The 16,467-nt window shown below is 33.1% G+C and overlaps 1 protein-coding gene across 4 annotated transcripts in view; it reads left to right on the forward strand.

Annotated features, from left to right (window-relative positions):
- Positions 1-12,837, forward strand: part of pigs (pickled eggs) — a 75,322-nt gene extending 62,485 nt beyond the window's left edge. For 2 of the 4 annotated variants that reach the window (XM_040724374.2, XM_040724373.2), the window contains exons 8-10: positions 1,890-1,964; positions 7,694-7,907; positions 11,208-12,837. In XM_040724374.2, the coding sequence (XP_040580308.1) occupies positions 1,890-1,964; positions 7,694-7,907; positions 11,208-12,221 (1,303 nt within the window). In that variant the 3' untranslated portion in view covers positions 12,222-12,837. The remainder of the gene's footprint in view (positions 1-1,889; positions 1,965-7,693; positions 7,908-11,207) is intronic. The other 2 variants (XM_040724375.2, XM_071893039.1) reach the window with 1 other exon arrangement.
- Positions 12,838-16,467: the final 3,630 nt, after the last annotated feature.

A 16,467-nucleotide genomic window follows, 5' to 3' on the forward strand; every position in this document is an offset into this window, starting at 1 on the left:
TTTTTTATGATAAAAAGTGTTTTTGTTGATTCTATATCTTGTTATGATATATTCCCATTTTTAGGGTGAAATTGATGAAAAACGACACTCTTCTATAGACCCTTATAACTTATTTATAATACATTGTGATGAGGAATATCATAGGTTCTGTCATAAAAAATATTCAATGTATAATTTAAAAAAGATCTATTTCAAAAATATGCATTTGAAAAATAATTGAACCGAGTTTGTATAATCCCAGATGACAGAGATAAAAAATGAGATCAATTTTGGAGTGTACGCTCATAGATAAATTTGATTATTGTCTTCCATTCATTTGTACAAAATTTCACCCCTAATTGTTCCTATGAATTATTTATTAATTTTCAATGCATTTTAGCAGAAAAGATTTATAATATATCACCTCTACTGTATTTTGTAAGCATTCCACCAAAAAGAAACAGAAACAAGTCATAAAATCAGTTGGTAGTTAACCAATTCTGGGCCAATTCTTCGCAACTTAGTAATTAATATTCAATAATAGCTTAGAAGTATTCAAAGCTTAATAATAGCGAATTTCAGTTCCCCCAATCAACGTTCAGACTTTGATAGGAGGGAAAGGAGCAGAAAGATTGACAGCTGACAACAAAATACAGTCTAAACTGTATTACTATTACACAAATATATTTATGTAACAATTAATATAATTTTGTGGCTAAAATTTATTTTGATTTTCGTTGAAAAGAGTGATTTTTAATCAAGAATTTATTTTGTTATTGCACAAAGACCCATCCGCTAATGTTAAAAATATCTATTTATTACAAAGAATAGGGCATGAAAAACTATAAATAATCCCAAAGGTGGGGGGATACTCTATTCAGTTTAATAATAAACAAATGATGGGCAAACACCCCTTGGGACCTATGTTAACTATATTATATAAATAATAGAAAATTGAAAACAATTCTTAAAAGGGAATACAATTATTTTCGAGTCCAAGGTGTTCGAACTTATCATCTATAAAGTATTATATTTTTAATAATTATTATAGCTATGCCACATTATTACGTTGTACCCGGTTGATGGAAGGGAGGGATATTTTGATAGGAAGTCCAATATTTAAGGACTTACAGTGGAGAAAGTAAGTTTTGATCCCTTATCGATTTTGTTAGTTTGCCTGCTGACAATGAAAAAAGAACGGTCCATAATTATGTGAAGGGGGGAGAAACATTAATTGCAAGGGGGGCATGTTTTGTGGGTGTTTCTCTGGCGAGGGAAATGACAACTTCCCTGCATCAACGGGGAAGGTATACCTACCTTCTACCCTGGAAATATTGGGTGACAACTTCTTTCCCTTAGGGCAAGGGTACTGAAAATGGCGCGTGCAATAAGGTCTTTTAGCACGAAAGTGATCTAAAACATATGGTCATGTCATCAAATGATTGGCTCAAGAAAAAGCATATTTAATGTCTCGGAGGGGTTTATACACTTTCCGGACCTCAATCCCATATGAAATCTGTATCAGTAGGCTAACTTTCAAAATCAGCAAGGTATGAACTAATTAACTTCTCCACTGTACCCATATAGTATTCCGTGTTCGTATCCCCTTCTGAGAATTCTTTCCAATTTCATTTCCTATTATTTATAAAATAAACAAATGTCCATGGGTGATTATTGTGTCCGTTGTCTTGTGACGTAATAAACTAAGCTACAAGACGGCGCCACTAGTCGCAGTTTTGTAAACAATCTACAAAAAGTAAGAAACTCCTTTTATGCCACATTGATAATATTTTTAAGAGATCATAACCCTCTACCATCCTTCCCTACCATCAGGTCGGAAAGACTTTTTGCAAGTCACTTTTATTTATTTACATATTCTTTTCTCTCTCTCTCTCTCTTTTTAAATGCAGAAATGAGTTAATATTTGGATTCAGAAAGACTTCTGAACCACCCCCGGTATATCGATATTCCGATATGCATTGGAGGTAAGATTTATTTCATTTGATTGAAACAAAGTGGATCATTGGGACAATGCACCGAAACTTACCATTTAGTTTTAATTTTGTATAGACTACACATATTTACTATATTTGTAAAAAAGATCCCCCTTAAAACATTTGCACATCTGGTGGCACAGTATTTTATGTACATATTCCCTGGTGGCAGTTCCTTTAATATGAGAGTAGTATAATTTTTACCTAGAATACAAACTACCAACCTCCATTATTATGTGGGGGACTGTCTTTTTTTTTTGGGGGGTTAATGTATTTCTAGCGAAACACGACATTTTTAGGCCTATAGTACAATCCTATGAGTAAAAAATTATATTTTTTTGTTTCCGGTTTATCGATTAAAAATTCCTTGTGCACTTTGTTTTGAATAATAATCTTTAAGGGGACAAAGATGTGCTCAATAACGATTTGGGGCTTCCCTATTTTATCAAACACTATGAGTAGTACTCGGAGCTATAAGGCGTCGATAAACATTCAAATTGTGTTTGAATAATATAGAAGATAACTTCCCAGCAAGGCCTTAGTGTTACTTTCCGCTTTAGCTACTCACTCAAACCTGAGACTTTACCTCCTAAAGTATAAATTTATAATAATAACAGATAAAGAAAGAAATTCATATGGAGCCTGGGAGTACTTTAGCTCGTTGATAAACCTAATCTAAAGTCACTTTTTTTTTTAAACTTTATGTAAAGTACTTCCTTTTTTTAACTTTATGTAAAGTACTTCCTTTCATTTTCTTTTTTTAATAAGAGTTCAACTAAACCCTTGATACATTTTCTTTATTTTATAGAGCGCTCCCTGTATAATATATTCCTTTTTTTAATATACCTTATTGGAATACAATATACATCCGGGAGCACTAAATACAGCCTGTGACTGTTTTTCACAAATTCATACATACAGATTCACTTTAATTTATTAATAAAGACAATATTCTTCCGTTTTGTTCAAATACTATTACTTCAACAAAGGCTACACTTTGACATGTTATGTATAGTAAAACAGGGAAACTTCAACTGCACAAGGTATTTTTACAAATATATAGCATCATATTTGGTACGTTATAAGAGGCTTTCAAATAACGTATTTCAACCCCAAAAACCCCAATTTTTCCCGTATTAAAATACTCTGATACGCTTCATACATTATCAAAGGTGGTTTTTTGATCGTTTCTTGTAGAAACAGTCTTTGTGTACGGGTAGAAAAATATTTCCCTGGAAACGGGACAGTCTAGAACTATTTATGTTTAAAAAAAAGTTGTCTTTGTCTCTTACGTATTCCTAACTACAGGATTTTTCCATGCAATAAAACATTGGAAGAAGAGTAGATAAGGAAAATAGAAATCGTGTGAAATAATACTGACTACTTCTTTGTACGGGTATAATTCTTGGCATTCCATTCTGTGAACATGGTTAGAGCTTCTTAAGTAATTATCATAAACAAACCTGATTGTGAAACGTTCTTATAAAACAGAGTTGACTTGTACATATCAATCACTAGTAGTGCTGTATCAAATATGACCTGCGAGAATGTAAAAATAAACGAAACTGAGAAATGACATGTTAACAATTTTTAGGAGAAGAACAGCTTTGCTCTCTACCGTTATATTAGATTAGGTGCGAACAGATCTAGGAGGAAGGAATAAAAAAAAATACTCCACTCCATATTTGACAATGATATAGAGAGGAATTACTTCGACGTCAATCCTCAATTCTACTAAGAGTCCAACAGAGACTTACACTTATTTTCCAGAGGTTAAAAAAATATGAACTTCTACCTTTTTTTTTTTAAATTGCTCCTTGAATATATATTTTTTTATTTATTCTCCAAAGCTGTCATAATTATTTTTGATATTGAAGAAAGAACAATAAGTATAAAGTAATCACAAGTGCGTGAAAGAGAAAGAGTAATTCTGAGGATTTGTTGTGAATTTATTCGTGGTAGTCCTTGTTGGACTCGGAGTAGAGTTGAGGATTGTCGTCGGAAGTAATTCCCGCCTATTTCATTGCTAGATAAGGAGTGGGGGTTGGTGTTTAGTTCCTTCATCTCATAGCTGTTACTTGTAAGCTAATCTATTGTAACGTCATGACAGCTTTGCTGCTCTCCTCCATAAACATTATGGCCCTTTATACGCTCAAGAGCGTGGAGGTCAGTTGAGGATAGAGCCTAAAGAGCTTTCTTTATGAAACAATATGTTCATTCAAATTTTTTAGGGATTATTTTTTGCAAATTGGACTGGGGCTGGCTAGTTCCTCTCCTTACATAAGACTTTATTTTATTTGATGTGGAGTTTAATCCCTTAATAATTCTACACACTTTGTAGCATACCAACCCTATAAGAATATCCCATAAAAAAGATGACATAACTTAAATATACAGTCATTTTATTTTGGAAGAAAGCTCGGGGTTTTCCCTCTTCTGAATGTCCTTGAATTTGAGTTTACTTAATACTCTTGTAGTACATATATCCACGTGTGGACTTCTTTATTGTATCTATCATTATTTTGTAGGGCTTCATCTGAAATAGAGTCACTCTTTTCTTAAGAACATATTCTTTATAAACAGTAATTTATGCACATTAAAAAACAAATTTATAGTGTTGTGCCGACTTGTGTCGTTAAGGATTGACTCGAGTCGATGAAACAGAAAAGGAGAATAAATGAGAAAACATGACTATTTTTTTAAATTTTGTAAGGGTCTATAATTAGTGTTGTGTTGGTCCTTAGTTATTTGGTTTATCAGTCCTTCGAATTTTATTTCATAAAAATGTAGATGGTTTATTATGCCAAATAAAATATTTGAGATATGTATTAAGATCATTCAACATATTCAGTGATTCCTATTGCTGACCTGTTTTTTTTTTATTATAATTGGTAGTCTGAAGAATTTATTTTATTTTCCTTAGCAGTTGTCATTATTATTGAATTCTTGCGTAGTGAACATCCTTTTCTAAATAGATTCCATTATATTCAAAACCTCATGGAACACTCATGTTTGCCAATAAAAGACGGACCGTAACCCTGAAGATTTGTTGCGGGGTTATAATTGTAAGTCTTTTTTTTAGACTCAGAGTAGAATTTGTGATCGACATTGGAGTAATTATAGCAAATGTCCTTATTTATTTCTTTTTCTCCTTCCTCCCTTGTCACAGCTGATTGTAGCTGATCTAATCGAACGTCATCAGACTCATTCTTTATCCCTCCAAAATATTCTTCAAATTGTCAGTGTTACCATGTTGATTTTTGGTTTCTTTTTATTGAACCTCCCCTCATTCTACACTGGATTTTCATCAATGAACATATCTTGTAATTATCAATATTATAAGTATAAAAAACACCCATAGTAATTTTGTAAGGGATCGATTTTACGTTCTTTAAGGACGGACAAGTGGCACTGGATTAGACTGCAGTCCTCTGCCCTAATTAAGGACTGACACAACATCAGTGCGTCAAGAACTATTAGGAGTGGAATTCAAAATATTTCTTTATAAAGTACAAGTTTGTGTCTCGTGTAATATTTCGAATCGACACAACACTACAAATTTCTTTGAATTTTGTATTGATCTAGTAAAATGGATTAATCATCATATTTGACATATTGTTTGAATTATGATGCATTTAAAAGATATCTGTCCACTTTGAGTTGTGTAAATATGCATTATAAATATTCATAATCAGTAAACACACATTAGTCTTTCTTTGTAGCCTATTTCGTACATTCATTGACGAATTGACTTTGAAAAAATGATCAATTAATATACCTACATAATAGGCCTGTAATCATTTACAAGTAGAGTTATGTATTATTTGAAATATGACTTTGAGGTTACAAATTCACTTCGACCGACAAAGTCATTTTGTATCATCATGATATATATAATTATTTGAACATATGGAGTAGTAGAAGTCCAACCTTGAAATAAGAAACGGGAATTAAGGCACTTGTGATCTGATCCATATTGGAAATATATACATATTACGTTGATATAGAAGTCATTTATGCATTCGGCCCATTTCTGGTAATTTAAAATAAGGGGAGTGATGTGATGAGTTCCCTCACTCTTAGTCTCCTCTGAGTGTTTCTTTAATTGTATCCAATGATAATTGCAATGTGAGGCTCCCAAGGATTTTAGGTAGTTTTGCTGCAAAAATGTGCACCTCTTCCGGATGTTTTGCGACCTTTTAATGTTTCTACCTGAAGTCTTAACTGTGGAAACATTCTATTCTCTCTATCAATGGAGTTTCTATCATTTAAGTATTCAAGCCTCAACTAAGATCATGGCTATGAGTAAGCTACAATGAGTCCTTTCGTAATAGATTCATCATCCCAGATCTGTGACTCCTTAAAAATAATATTACTCTAATATATCCTCACTTTTTCCATTTTTCTTCTTCTTCAGATATATTACAGCTGATGTACAAAATTAAAGACTAAAGTTGGAACCTATAATATAGAAACATAAAATCTCCAGGAAGCAAAATTACTGGCTGCGAAAATGTTTGGAGCAAAATTATCGATCACTGCTCCTAAAAATATGTATATATTATACAAAATAGTGGCTCTCAAACTGAGCTAGGTGTACCATTGGGGATACGTGATATTTATTTAGGAATACCAAGTGGAGGCAGAGGAGAGCACACACTGTAATTATTTTCTTAGGTGGTGGCACTGATCAACATGAACTGCTTGAGTGCGCTGTTATGGCATGTTTTTATGTCAAATGAGTTTTTTGTTATATTTACAAAAAAAAAGCAAATCTTGTTTTACCATAAAAAGAGCAAATGACATGAAATCATGTGGTAACTGTGCTCCCAAGTAAACCATCATAACTCAATACATTATATTTTCTATGGTCAAAATAAATGTATAATTTTAAATTTTTCAAACATTCTTAGTCCTTGTAGTAGTCATCTCCTTTAATAAATATATATTAAACCTGGCCTAACGGCCACCTGTTGTAAGTGTGTCACTGTATTAAGCACCTATATCCAGTAATTCATATTTAGAATTGTTACCAAATGAGAAACTTGCTTCAAGACGTTAAATGTACAAAGCGTTCCCATATTTAATTTCCCTTGTAGTCACCTTTGGAAAAAAAAATGTTGTAAAACGACAAAAACAATAGAGACAATAAGAAAATAAACGCTCTTCATTATTTTTTATTTCGTTCATCGTTCCAAAATGAACAGAAAGCGTCAACACTGTTCATTTTTCAATACAATCTCCAAACACATTTGGATCTTTAATATAATCAAAAGAAATACATATGTTGTTGATTCGCAGTAAAGGTTTAAGTTCTAAATATGTTTGTCGGTCGTGCTATGACATCCAAATACGCCCCAATAATTTACCTTAATCATAAATTAGTCAGGGTTTTTATTCTTATAAAATATGTTTGTTTATACCGGGCCCAAACATGACCGACTTCCGCAATGATGACATCATCTTAAAACGCTTAATTTGTATACTGTATTAAATTAAGAAACATCTTGTCTCGCTGATTGCATCTATCTTTTTGCATGATTCTACGAGGCGTCCGCATGGGTTGGGTTTTTTATCTTGTAAAAAAAGGCCCCTCCAAAATAAGATCCTGTGGACGCCCCTCTCTACAATATCCAACCACAAAGGATAGTCATGTACAATTCTGCTAACTAACATATTTTCTAACTGATTCTCTAATTCATACTTTTACAATTTTTCAGGTCCGATTCCCCTAGTACGCCCGGAACTCCCCGCCGTCGTTCGTCTGCTACCAATTTGAGCAACATGGGTCGACGAAGCTCCTCTGTTAACCCCCTGGAAAAAGGAAGGAGTACCTCACCTCGATCCTCTTCCTCAAGGGATTTACTTCACAAAACAAAGGGCTATCGCAAAGTCTCAACGTCATCTATTATTAAACAGCAACAATGCTTACAGGTAAGAGAGAAATTTTCATTTTTAAGAAGGAATGATGGGGATGTGGGCGTTATAATGTTTGTTTGTTTGTTTGTGTAGGTGGTCGTGTACATATTACATGCATTCATTTGTACAATGATAGAGGTAGGGGGTACGTGGTATAGTTTCATCACTACACCTTTGCTTTTGATTCAATTATTCAAAGTGAGTTGAATTAAACACTCCAAAATTTGACATGTCTGCTATTGTTTTTTTATATAATTACAAAACTTTAGCAATTAGCTCTTTTTTCACAAACTATTAGAAATTATAAAAAACTAGACTAAATAATAATGTATTAATGAATAAATAATTTTACTTTTCATGATATTGAACTAATAAATGTCTGTAGTATGCAGATTCATATTATATCTTATGATTACATTGAGTAAATGAGCAAAATTGACCCTCTGAAACCTTTTTAGAGTCTTGTTCTTAATATAAAACATACTTTGAACAATTCGCGGAAAACTAAATCACTTGTTGCAACTACCTCACCTGGTACTGAGGATTAAATTTCTCCTTACGAGTGAGTTTTATGCCAGATATTAATTATATTAACTGATAGCTAAATATCAAAAATTCAAGTGTTATAAATTATTTAAAAAAACCATTGAAAAACTGACTGAATTATTTAAAAAAATAATAATGATCAAAAAACTGATTTTACACCCCCTTCAAGATCAGTTTTTATTAGCGTTGGGTTTCAGTTTGGATATCCTCAACCGGTCAGTGATAATTGGTCTAAATTATTTAGTAGTAAAATTTCGGTCTACTATCTGAATTTCGGTTTTTATCGAAATATCATATGAAGATTGATTTAGAAAAAATCCTCAAGACCAAACTGGAGTAAAATGCACTTCCCCCTGTCTACCCTACTCACTATTTATTCAAAATGTGTAGGATATATTCTTTTCTTTTTCACGCGGAAGTATGTGCATATCTATTATCAAGGATTCCAAATGAAAAGACAAAGAAATCCTGTCTACATATGAAGTCATATATAATATTTCAATTCCTACTTTTCGTCACGAGAATATATATTATGATAGTTATTAATTGCTCAACACACACACTCCATCAAGTGTTTCATCATCTGTATTTTAAAGCATTTATTTATTTAGAAAGAGTTCTTGAACGTTTATCTGATGGATTCTCACAATTACGTACATTTGTAATATATGTTTTGGGATTTTGGTTCGAAATTCATGAAAATTTGATATTTAGTGGACCAAAGGTGTTTGGTCATTTAAAGAAGTTAGGTGTGTGGATGGGTCTTGTTATAAATTTGCTCTAGACAAGGGGTACTCAACCTCCGATCTGTGGATCGATCAGTACTGGGCCGCACAATAATTAATTGGCGTTAAGTGATTTTGTTTCATAACACTTTGCCTCAAGGATATTTCGCCTTTATAATAGGTAAAATAAAAAGTTATGAGCGTTTTTTGCTTTATTTTAACAATGTATATTGTTAGGATTACCGATTTATATGGTTCCAAACGATTTTCTGGCTAATCCTTAGTTCATCAGCTATGGAGCCTGTCCAACTCGACGATTTCCATTGTCTACATTTTCGCCGTACATGTTACCAGAACGAAATCATTGGAAATCACCGCTTTATTGTTTCATTCGATACTGTATTACACTCATAAAGAGCACAATATATTTTTTTTTTTGACCGCCTGCTCCGCCTTTTGACCTTGGTTTTTGTGATACTGAAGAATGTATTGAATTTTCTCTTATTTTACTTCCATTTTGGAACATTCTAATATACAACTGGCTTTACCAAACACAAAATGAACTTTTTTAAGTGTACGCTTACCCTTTAAGAATACTTTGAGACTTTTTTGATGCAATGTATTAATTATTAGATATAGCTCACCATAGACATCTAGCGAAAAATGCTTTCAACTTTTTACTTAAGCTAATATATTAATAAATGTGGTTTTCTTTATTTTCGTTAAAATTCATGTTCCTTTAGAAAATTTTAATTAAAATATGTTATGTGTATTAGTATAAAACGCAATAAAAGGTTGTTTTCTGTTGGAAATATGACCGAATCATGCTCCAAAATGTCAATGTTATCACCAACAAAATCTTCCTGTGTAATGAACTCCAATCAGAGATAAAGTAAGTAATAAAAGTAGTATTATAAGAAAAACAAAAATATACAGAAATACGGCAACGATCCCTTTTCTGTTTGTAATTAAAATCATTGGACATGATGGATTTTTCATACTAGAAAAAACTCATCGATTGACGACCAACCATAATATGAGGCAAGAGCTTAATTCCATCATTATTCCAACAGAAAACAAATATTAGATGGGTTTTATAGTAATAAATATTGCATATTTTGATTTCAAGCAAAAATATACTAATACAAAGTTGAAATCTAATTTATTTAAATTTCCAAGGCGAAACGTTAGAAGGCAAAATACTCGGGTACCAAATTAATTGGTTATTTATGGTTCATGTATTATCTAAATCTGGGATGATAATAAAGGCGTACTTACTGCTTCATCTACAGTTGGGGGAAGAATAAGAAAATATTAATTATAAATGCGAATAACAAAAGATAATTAATGTTTTCTCTATTTTTGGCTTGATAACTTTTATTTGACTCATCAGATTTCACGGGTAACAAGCTACAATACACGTTCTCCACGCTCTTTTGTTATTTGCATTCATACTTCTTCGTGCCCTACCAACTTTAGATATAGTAGTAAGTGCCCACTCAAAGTTGAGCGGTCCTTTATTTTAAAATGACTGTATTTTCCTCACATGCGCGCCAAAGTTAAACCCAGTGAGGAAAATGAGTAAGAAACAGGCCCCCAGACGGTACCGTCTAATTGCAAAGAAACAAACTTAGGGCTCCTATTGATTTTTCATTAAGGAGAGTTTTTGATGTTATAATATTCTACAAATATATCCCATCCCTGATCATTCATTGATCCAGGGTGTTGTTCATTAGTGAACATATTTAAAGTACAGGTTTTTTGATTATTTACTATTTTAACCAGGATGTGGCTTCTTTTCTTAGAGTCACTTGAGGTAAAACCAGCTCTAGGTATATTATTTCTTCATGAAATATTTAGTTTCCCAGAATGTCTGAGCGACATTATCCCGCGAAATGAAAACCCCTACTACAAACATTTTTTTTTTTTTGCAAAGGAGTTAATTGATTTGTTGATAATGTGTACTGTACAACTAAATATTCTGTCATTTATTTCCCATGTATATATTCAAACTCACAATTTTTCTTTTCTTTTCTAACTTTAGCCTGGAATCAAATCCATGTCAGATAGAAGTGATTCATCATGTAGCATTCCATCCACATCCAATCTCGGAGACAGCGGATCTGAAGTCTCTGATGAGGGTTACAAATCTTGCCAAGGTGGCATTCCTCCTCCTGTTCAACCCGTTCCACCTCGACCGGAATCTAGTCTTACCGTTGGATCGGACTGCTCTTCCACCATCTCCTCTGACACGGATGAGGAAGATGATAAAACGGACTCCACCTCCACTTGGCTCCCACCCACTCCTCGGAAGAAAAAATCTTCCCCCACTCGATCCCTGGATGGAAATACTTCCTTTGCCATTATGAACAGATCCCAATCCATCAATAGTGTCCATTCTGCTTCTTCCAACTTCAGTCGATTGGGATCAGAGAGACGGTCCTATCGGACACCAGTGGCCAATTCACGCTACATGCAGGCTGCAGAGGCCTACGCCTCCAAACGTGGCACACCCAGAACACCAACTATTGCCCCACGTGGTCTTGACCCTCGACGCAACTATGCCCGCTCATCCTCCGCCTCTCCTAGTCCCTACGTACGTTCATCTCCTGCAACGACACCACAACTCATGCGTCGAAAGTTGAGCAACAACCCTCCACCCCCTCCCACAGCCTCATCACAATCCTCTCCTAGTCGTAAGCAACACCATGTTGACTTACCCACGCTAGAGGCTTTGGGCATTGACGGAGAGGATGATGACGTTCTCATCCTTAAAAAGATGGAAGAGATCCTTCTCACCTACAAATCACGGGTTGAGGGTCGATTGGCTGCAGAAGGACGGCAGTTGCCCAAGGAGATCTTTGAAGATTTCACTAGTCATTGGGTGAACTCCACCTCCAAACCACCAGAGAGGGGCTCTGTGGCCGTAGTTGGAGGTAATGGGAAGATACCATTGAATCCACCTACTCCTCGTAAGGAGTTTAGAGACAAGAAAGACAAGACAAAGATCCCGGTCCCGACGTTTTATTCTTCCCAATCGGATACGCCTCATCGTTAAGTATCCTGATGGTAGTCCCATGACCATTTGATTATTGATTAATTAATTAATTAACAACTATAAGAGTATGGATGATTAATAATCTACATCTATTTATTTTGTAGGTGCTTTAATTATATATTTTTTGAAAGAAACAAAAGAACTTTTTTCCCACCTCCCTCCTGAGATATACTTCTTATTGTAAAATCCATTCATATCAATTCCTTGTGTATACTTGATCGTTACACACCTATGTAAACCTTATACATACCTATACATACAACTCAATCACCTGTTTGAGTCTTTATTTTCTGTGTCATGAGCGTGCTGTTTGTGTTTTTGAATGGTGCTGATTCATAATAATTAATTGAGAACAAATCACACTCTTGATAAACTTCTTTCTTTCTTTTTTTTTTTTTTTTTTTTTTTTTGCTTTATGATTATTACTATAAAATAATTTTACCTTTTGATGATGATTACACCTTTTTGTTTTTATATCTTATGATGATTGAATACTTTCTCTCTGTTTTTATTATTATTTACTTATTTACTGACTTACTTTTTTTTTTTGTCTTTTTGTAATGGCTGTGAAGAAATAATCCTTTTAATTAATAATAAAGAATAATTTTATATCAAATGAATCCTTCATTTTTATTTATTTTTTGGGGGGAATCTGGAGTTGGTAATTTATGGATACAGACGTGCAAAATCCGTCCCTTTTTAAGTGTATGAGGGTAAAAGTAGGTTATTCATGTTAAAAGGAGGAGCTCAGTTTTACACACCGAATGCGACCATTTCCCCTACTTTTCTTATACGCGGGTGGTCAGAAAAGTTTAGTACCTCAATGCGAAGATGGTAGTACTCTTAAATAAAAGCTAGTCACGTTTATGTAGCGTCTGTTGACAGTTACTCGCCAAAGTTTCAGCCATTTTGGATGTGCTGTTGTTATGTAACAGTCGTTTGAGTGAGTACTTTTGTGAAAATTGATAAAATCGAGTACCAACCTGTCATTAAGTATGTGTCTTTGAATGTGGAAGCTTTAATTAGATTCAAACAATAGTAGACATAGTAAGGCTCGTTGTGTTTGTCCTGTCAATCCTAATCGGAGTAATTGAGTGAGAAGCAAGTGAAGTATCAAGGAGACTATGTTGACAAATTAATTTTGTATACATCTACTTTATACTTAGTTGTTTTCTCTTCTGGAAAGAAAGGATGATTATGACAGCTTTCGAAAATATAAAAATTGTTTTAGATTAGCTACTAGATTTTTTTTACTGAAAGAGTAAATGCTTATGTCTGACAACTCTATTCCTTGGTGGCTCTTAAATATTCTACCTATGTATATATGAGAGAACGGATACAATATAAAAGTAAGAACCATTGCTGAAAAGTTGAGAAATAGTATAAAGATCACAGAGGGACAGCCATTTTTTTGAACGAGGATATTTTAAGGTGTAAGAATATACATTATTACCTAAGCAAATTGCCAACAAATAAAAGATTGAGAATCACTATCGATCTAGACATGAATCTTAAAGTATCAAAGCAATTTTTTTTAATTATAACTTTTTTTTTTAAAGGAAAAGACTCGTCTAGGTTTTAAAAATAACTATTTTTGGCTCTTTCAATAAAAAATATGTAATATATAAAAAGATGAGGAACTATTCGTCTAGACGTACGATTAGGTCTGTGGTCTAAATGAATCAACCACTTCCCTCCAACGAAACTACGCAAATAGCTCATAATGTAAATTTATTGCCATCTGGTCATTCATCAATGTACTTTGATGCCTGAGTCCGTGTATTATCTAGCCGTGTTCATAAATATACTATGTATGTGAAATGAATTGTAGAAGAAGGGGTCATACTCAGACCTGGACCTAAAAACTTCACCATGGGACTATGTTGAGCACACTTTTAACACCTCCGATAATGAAGTTGAAATGGTATTATTTTATTGACTAGGTTTGTTTTGACTCTTCATAAGCAGGATAGTGAAACTTTGTAGAGGCTAAAAGTCAGACAAATTTTTTTTTGTTTTTTAAAAGCAGGAATACTGTTATAAAGTTACAAATCAATTTTGGTAATTAAGTTAAAAATGCAAAATCGGTCATAACCTTTGAGCAAATCGGGATGCACAAAACAAGTTTTTGGCAGACGTATTCTGATTTTGTTAGTAAATGACGGGAAATTTTACTCCCGAGCAAATTTCCGTGCATGAGGTATTAGGAATTTTGAAGATTCTAACGTCATATCTGAGGCCCTATCCACAAAAAAGAAACGTTTTCTGAGGAAAAGTGCAAAATATCTATCCGTTTTGGACTTGCATCTAGAAAAACTTACTTTTAATGTCTGAAAGTCACCGATGTAAAATAAATTCGAAGTGTGACCCATCGAGTTTTTCACGTAACAAAATATCACTAAAAATAATTATTCCTTTTTTAATAATAATATTGTCATAAAATATGTTGTGTACGAATTGTAACTTGTATAAGAAAACTGTACAAGTTACAAGCCCAAAAATGCAAGAACTAATTTTATATCTACATTACTTAGGATGAGGATCATGCAATATTTGAATCTTTTATTAATTTAATGGGAATGTATATTAATGGTGAAGTTTATGACTTTTTTTAAATAAAAAATCATTAATAAATAAACAATTAAATTTGTGTAATTAAATAATGCAATTTAAAACAAAAAAATAGCAGCTTGTACAATTTGCTTCTACAAGCTGTAACTTGTACACTGTACAGACAACCCGACTTAGATTAAGCAGATATTTTTGATCGTGTGGACATGAAACTTTATTAATCTGAATAATTTTTTAAACGTTGCCAGGCGGTAAAGTCTCAGTCGGGTTTTTTACACTCACCAGAATTCCAGGGATTGGTCCATATCCATATAAATAATCAAACTTATCCATCCAAGAAAATTGTAGACACCAAATATGATAAAACTATCAACAGATTCCATTTCAGGGTTGTTGTTTTTTTGGCTACTTCCAAAATATTTTTTTTGAAGTATTTTTATTTATTTATTGTTTATAAAAATATCAGTATTGTATTCGATTATTACTCAAAAACTCGAGTTAAACTCGGCTTTACTAAACTCTACAATTTTCTACAAAAGACTCGAACTCCCCCTAAATATTTTTGGGAAATTTGACAACTCGAATAATCAAAAATCAAAATATTCAAGCAATGATTATTTGCAGATTTCTAAATAAAAGGAAAGTTAATCACTATTTCTGACGCTCATTTCTTATCAGAAAATGAGTTGATATTGTTTTTCAAAGGATAAAGCACACCATTAACGAAATTAAATAGAGGTATTGTCATCCTCTGTCGTTTGTCAGGATTACGGAAAAAATTTGATGACAGAAATTAGTTAAACTTTATAGGAAGACTATATAAGTTAACAAGAAGAGCCCATTACATTTTGAGAGGTCAAGGTTAAAGGTCAAGGTCACGCAAAATATTAAAAAATGCATAATCGACCATAGATTGGAGCAAATTGAAATACAATACTCAAATTAGTGACACGAGTTGCGCACTCGATCAAGTGACGATTCATTCTAGTTAGATATCTGAAGGTGAAAACTCTCAAAACTCAACCAGACTCGAAAATTTGGACGCGAATACAACACTGAAAAATATAATTCTAATTATTAATCAATATGGAATAAGTCTGCTTTTAATTCCGATTAGACCTTTGATTAAAAATAATCTTTTATTAAGTTAAGTAGTTTAATACGAGACCAGGTATACGAAAACCAATTAAAACCAAACATACGAGTACATTGCCCACAAGCCCACATTTTAATTCTATTCATCAACGTCTAATGATGACTTTTTTTATCTACGGATTTGATTTTTTTTCCTTTTTTCAATTTTTCTTTTCAACCCACGAAACTGTCACAAAATACATTCATAAATAAATACTAGTGACAAACTGCTCCTTCAACTTCAAGGATCTTTAACTTCTCGCCCCCTTGCTACTCAAAAAAAAAAAAAAAAATAGAAAAGTATTTTAAAATACTTGGTCATTAGTGTTGGGGTTCGGTCTCAAAGTCTTGAACCGATTTGAGACTGTCATGGTTTTTTTTGGAGACTAAACTCATTGGGTCTAGAATTAAAACAGTTCGCTGTGGACCAGTCTCAAAGAATAATTTGGTCTTAGTAGGTCCAAAACTAAATACGGTCTGCATTGACATAATAAAAAATGGACAGGATCGGTCCCATAGTAAAATTCTGTCTTGTCCGATG

Source organism: Lepeophtheirus salmonis, chromosome 13 (assembly GCF_016086655.4).
Source record: "Lepeophtheirus salmonis chromosome 13, UVic_Lsal_1.4, whole genome shotgun sequence".
NCBI lineage: Eukaryota > Metazoa > Arthropoda > Copepoda > Siphonostomatoida > Caligidae > Lepeophtheirus > Lepeophtheirus salmonis.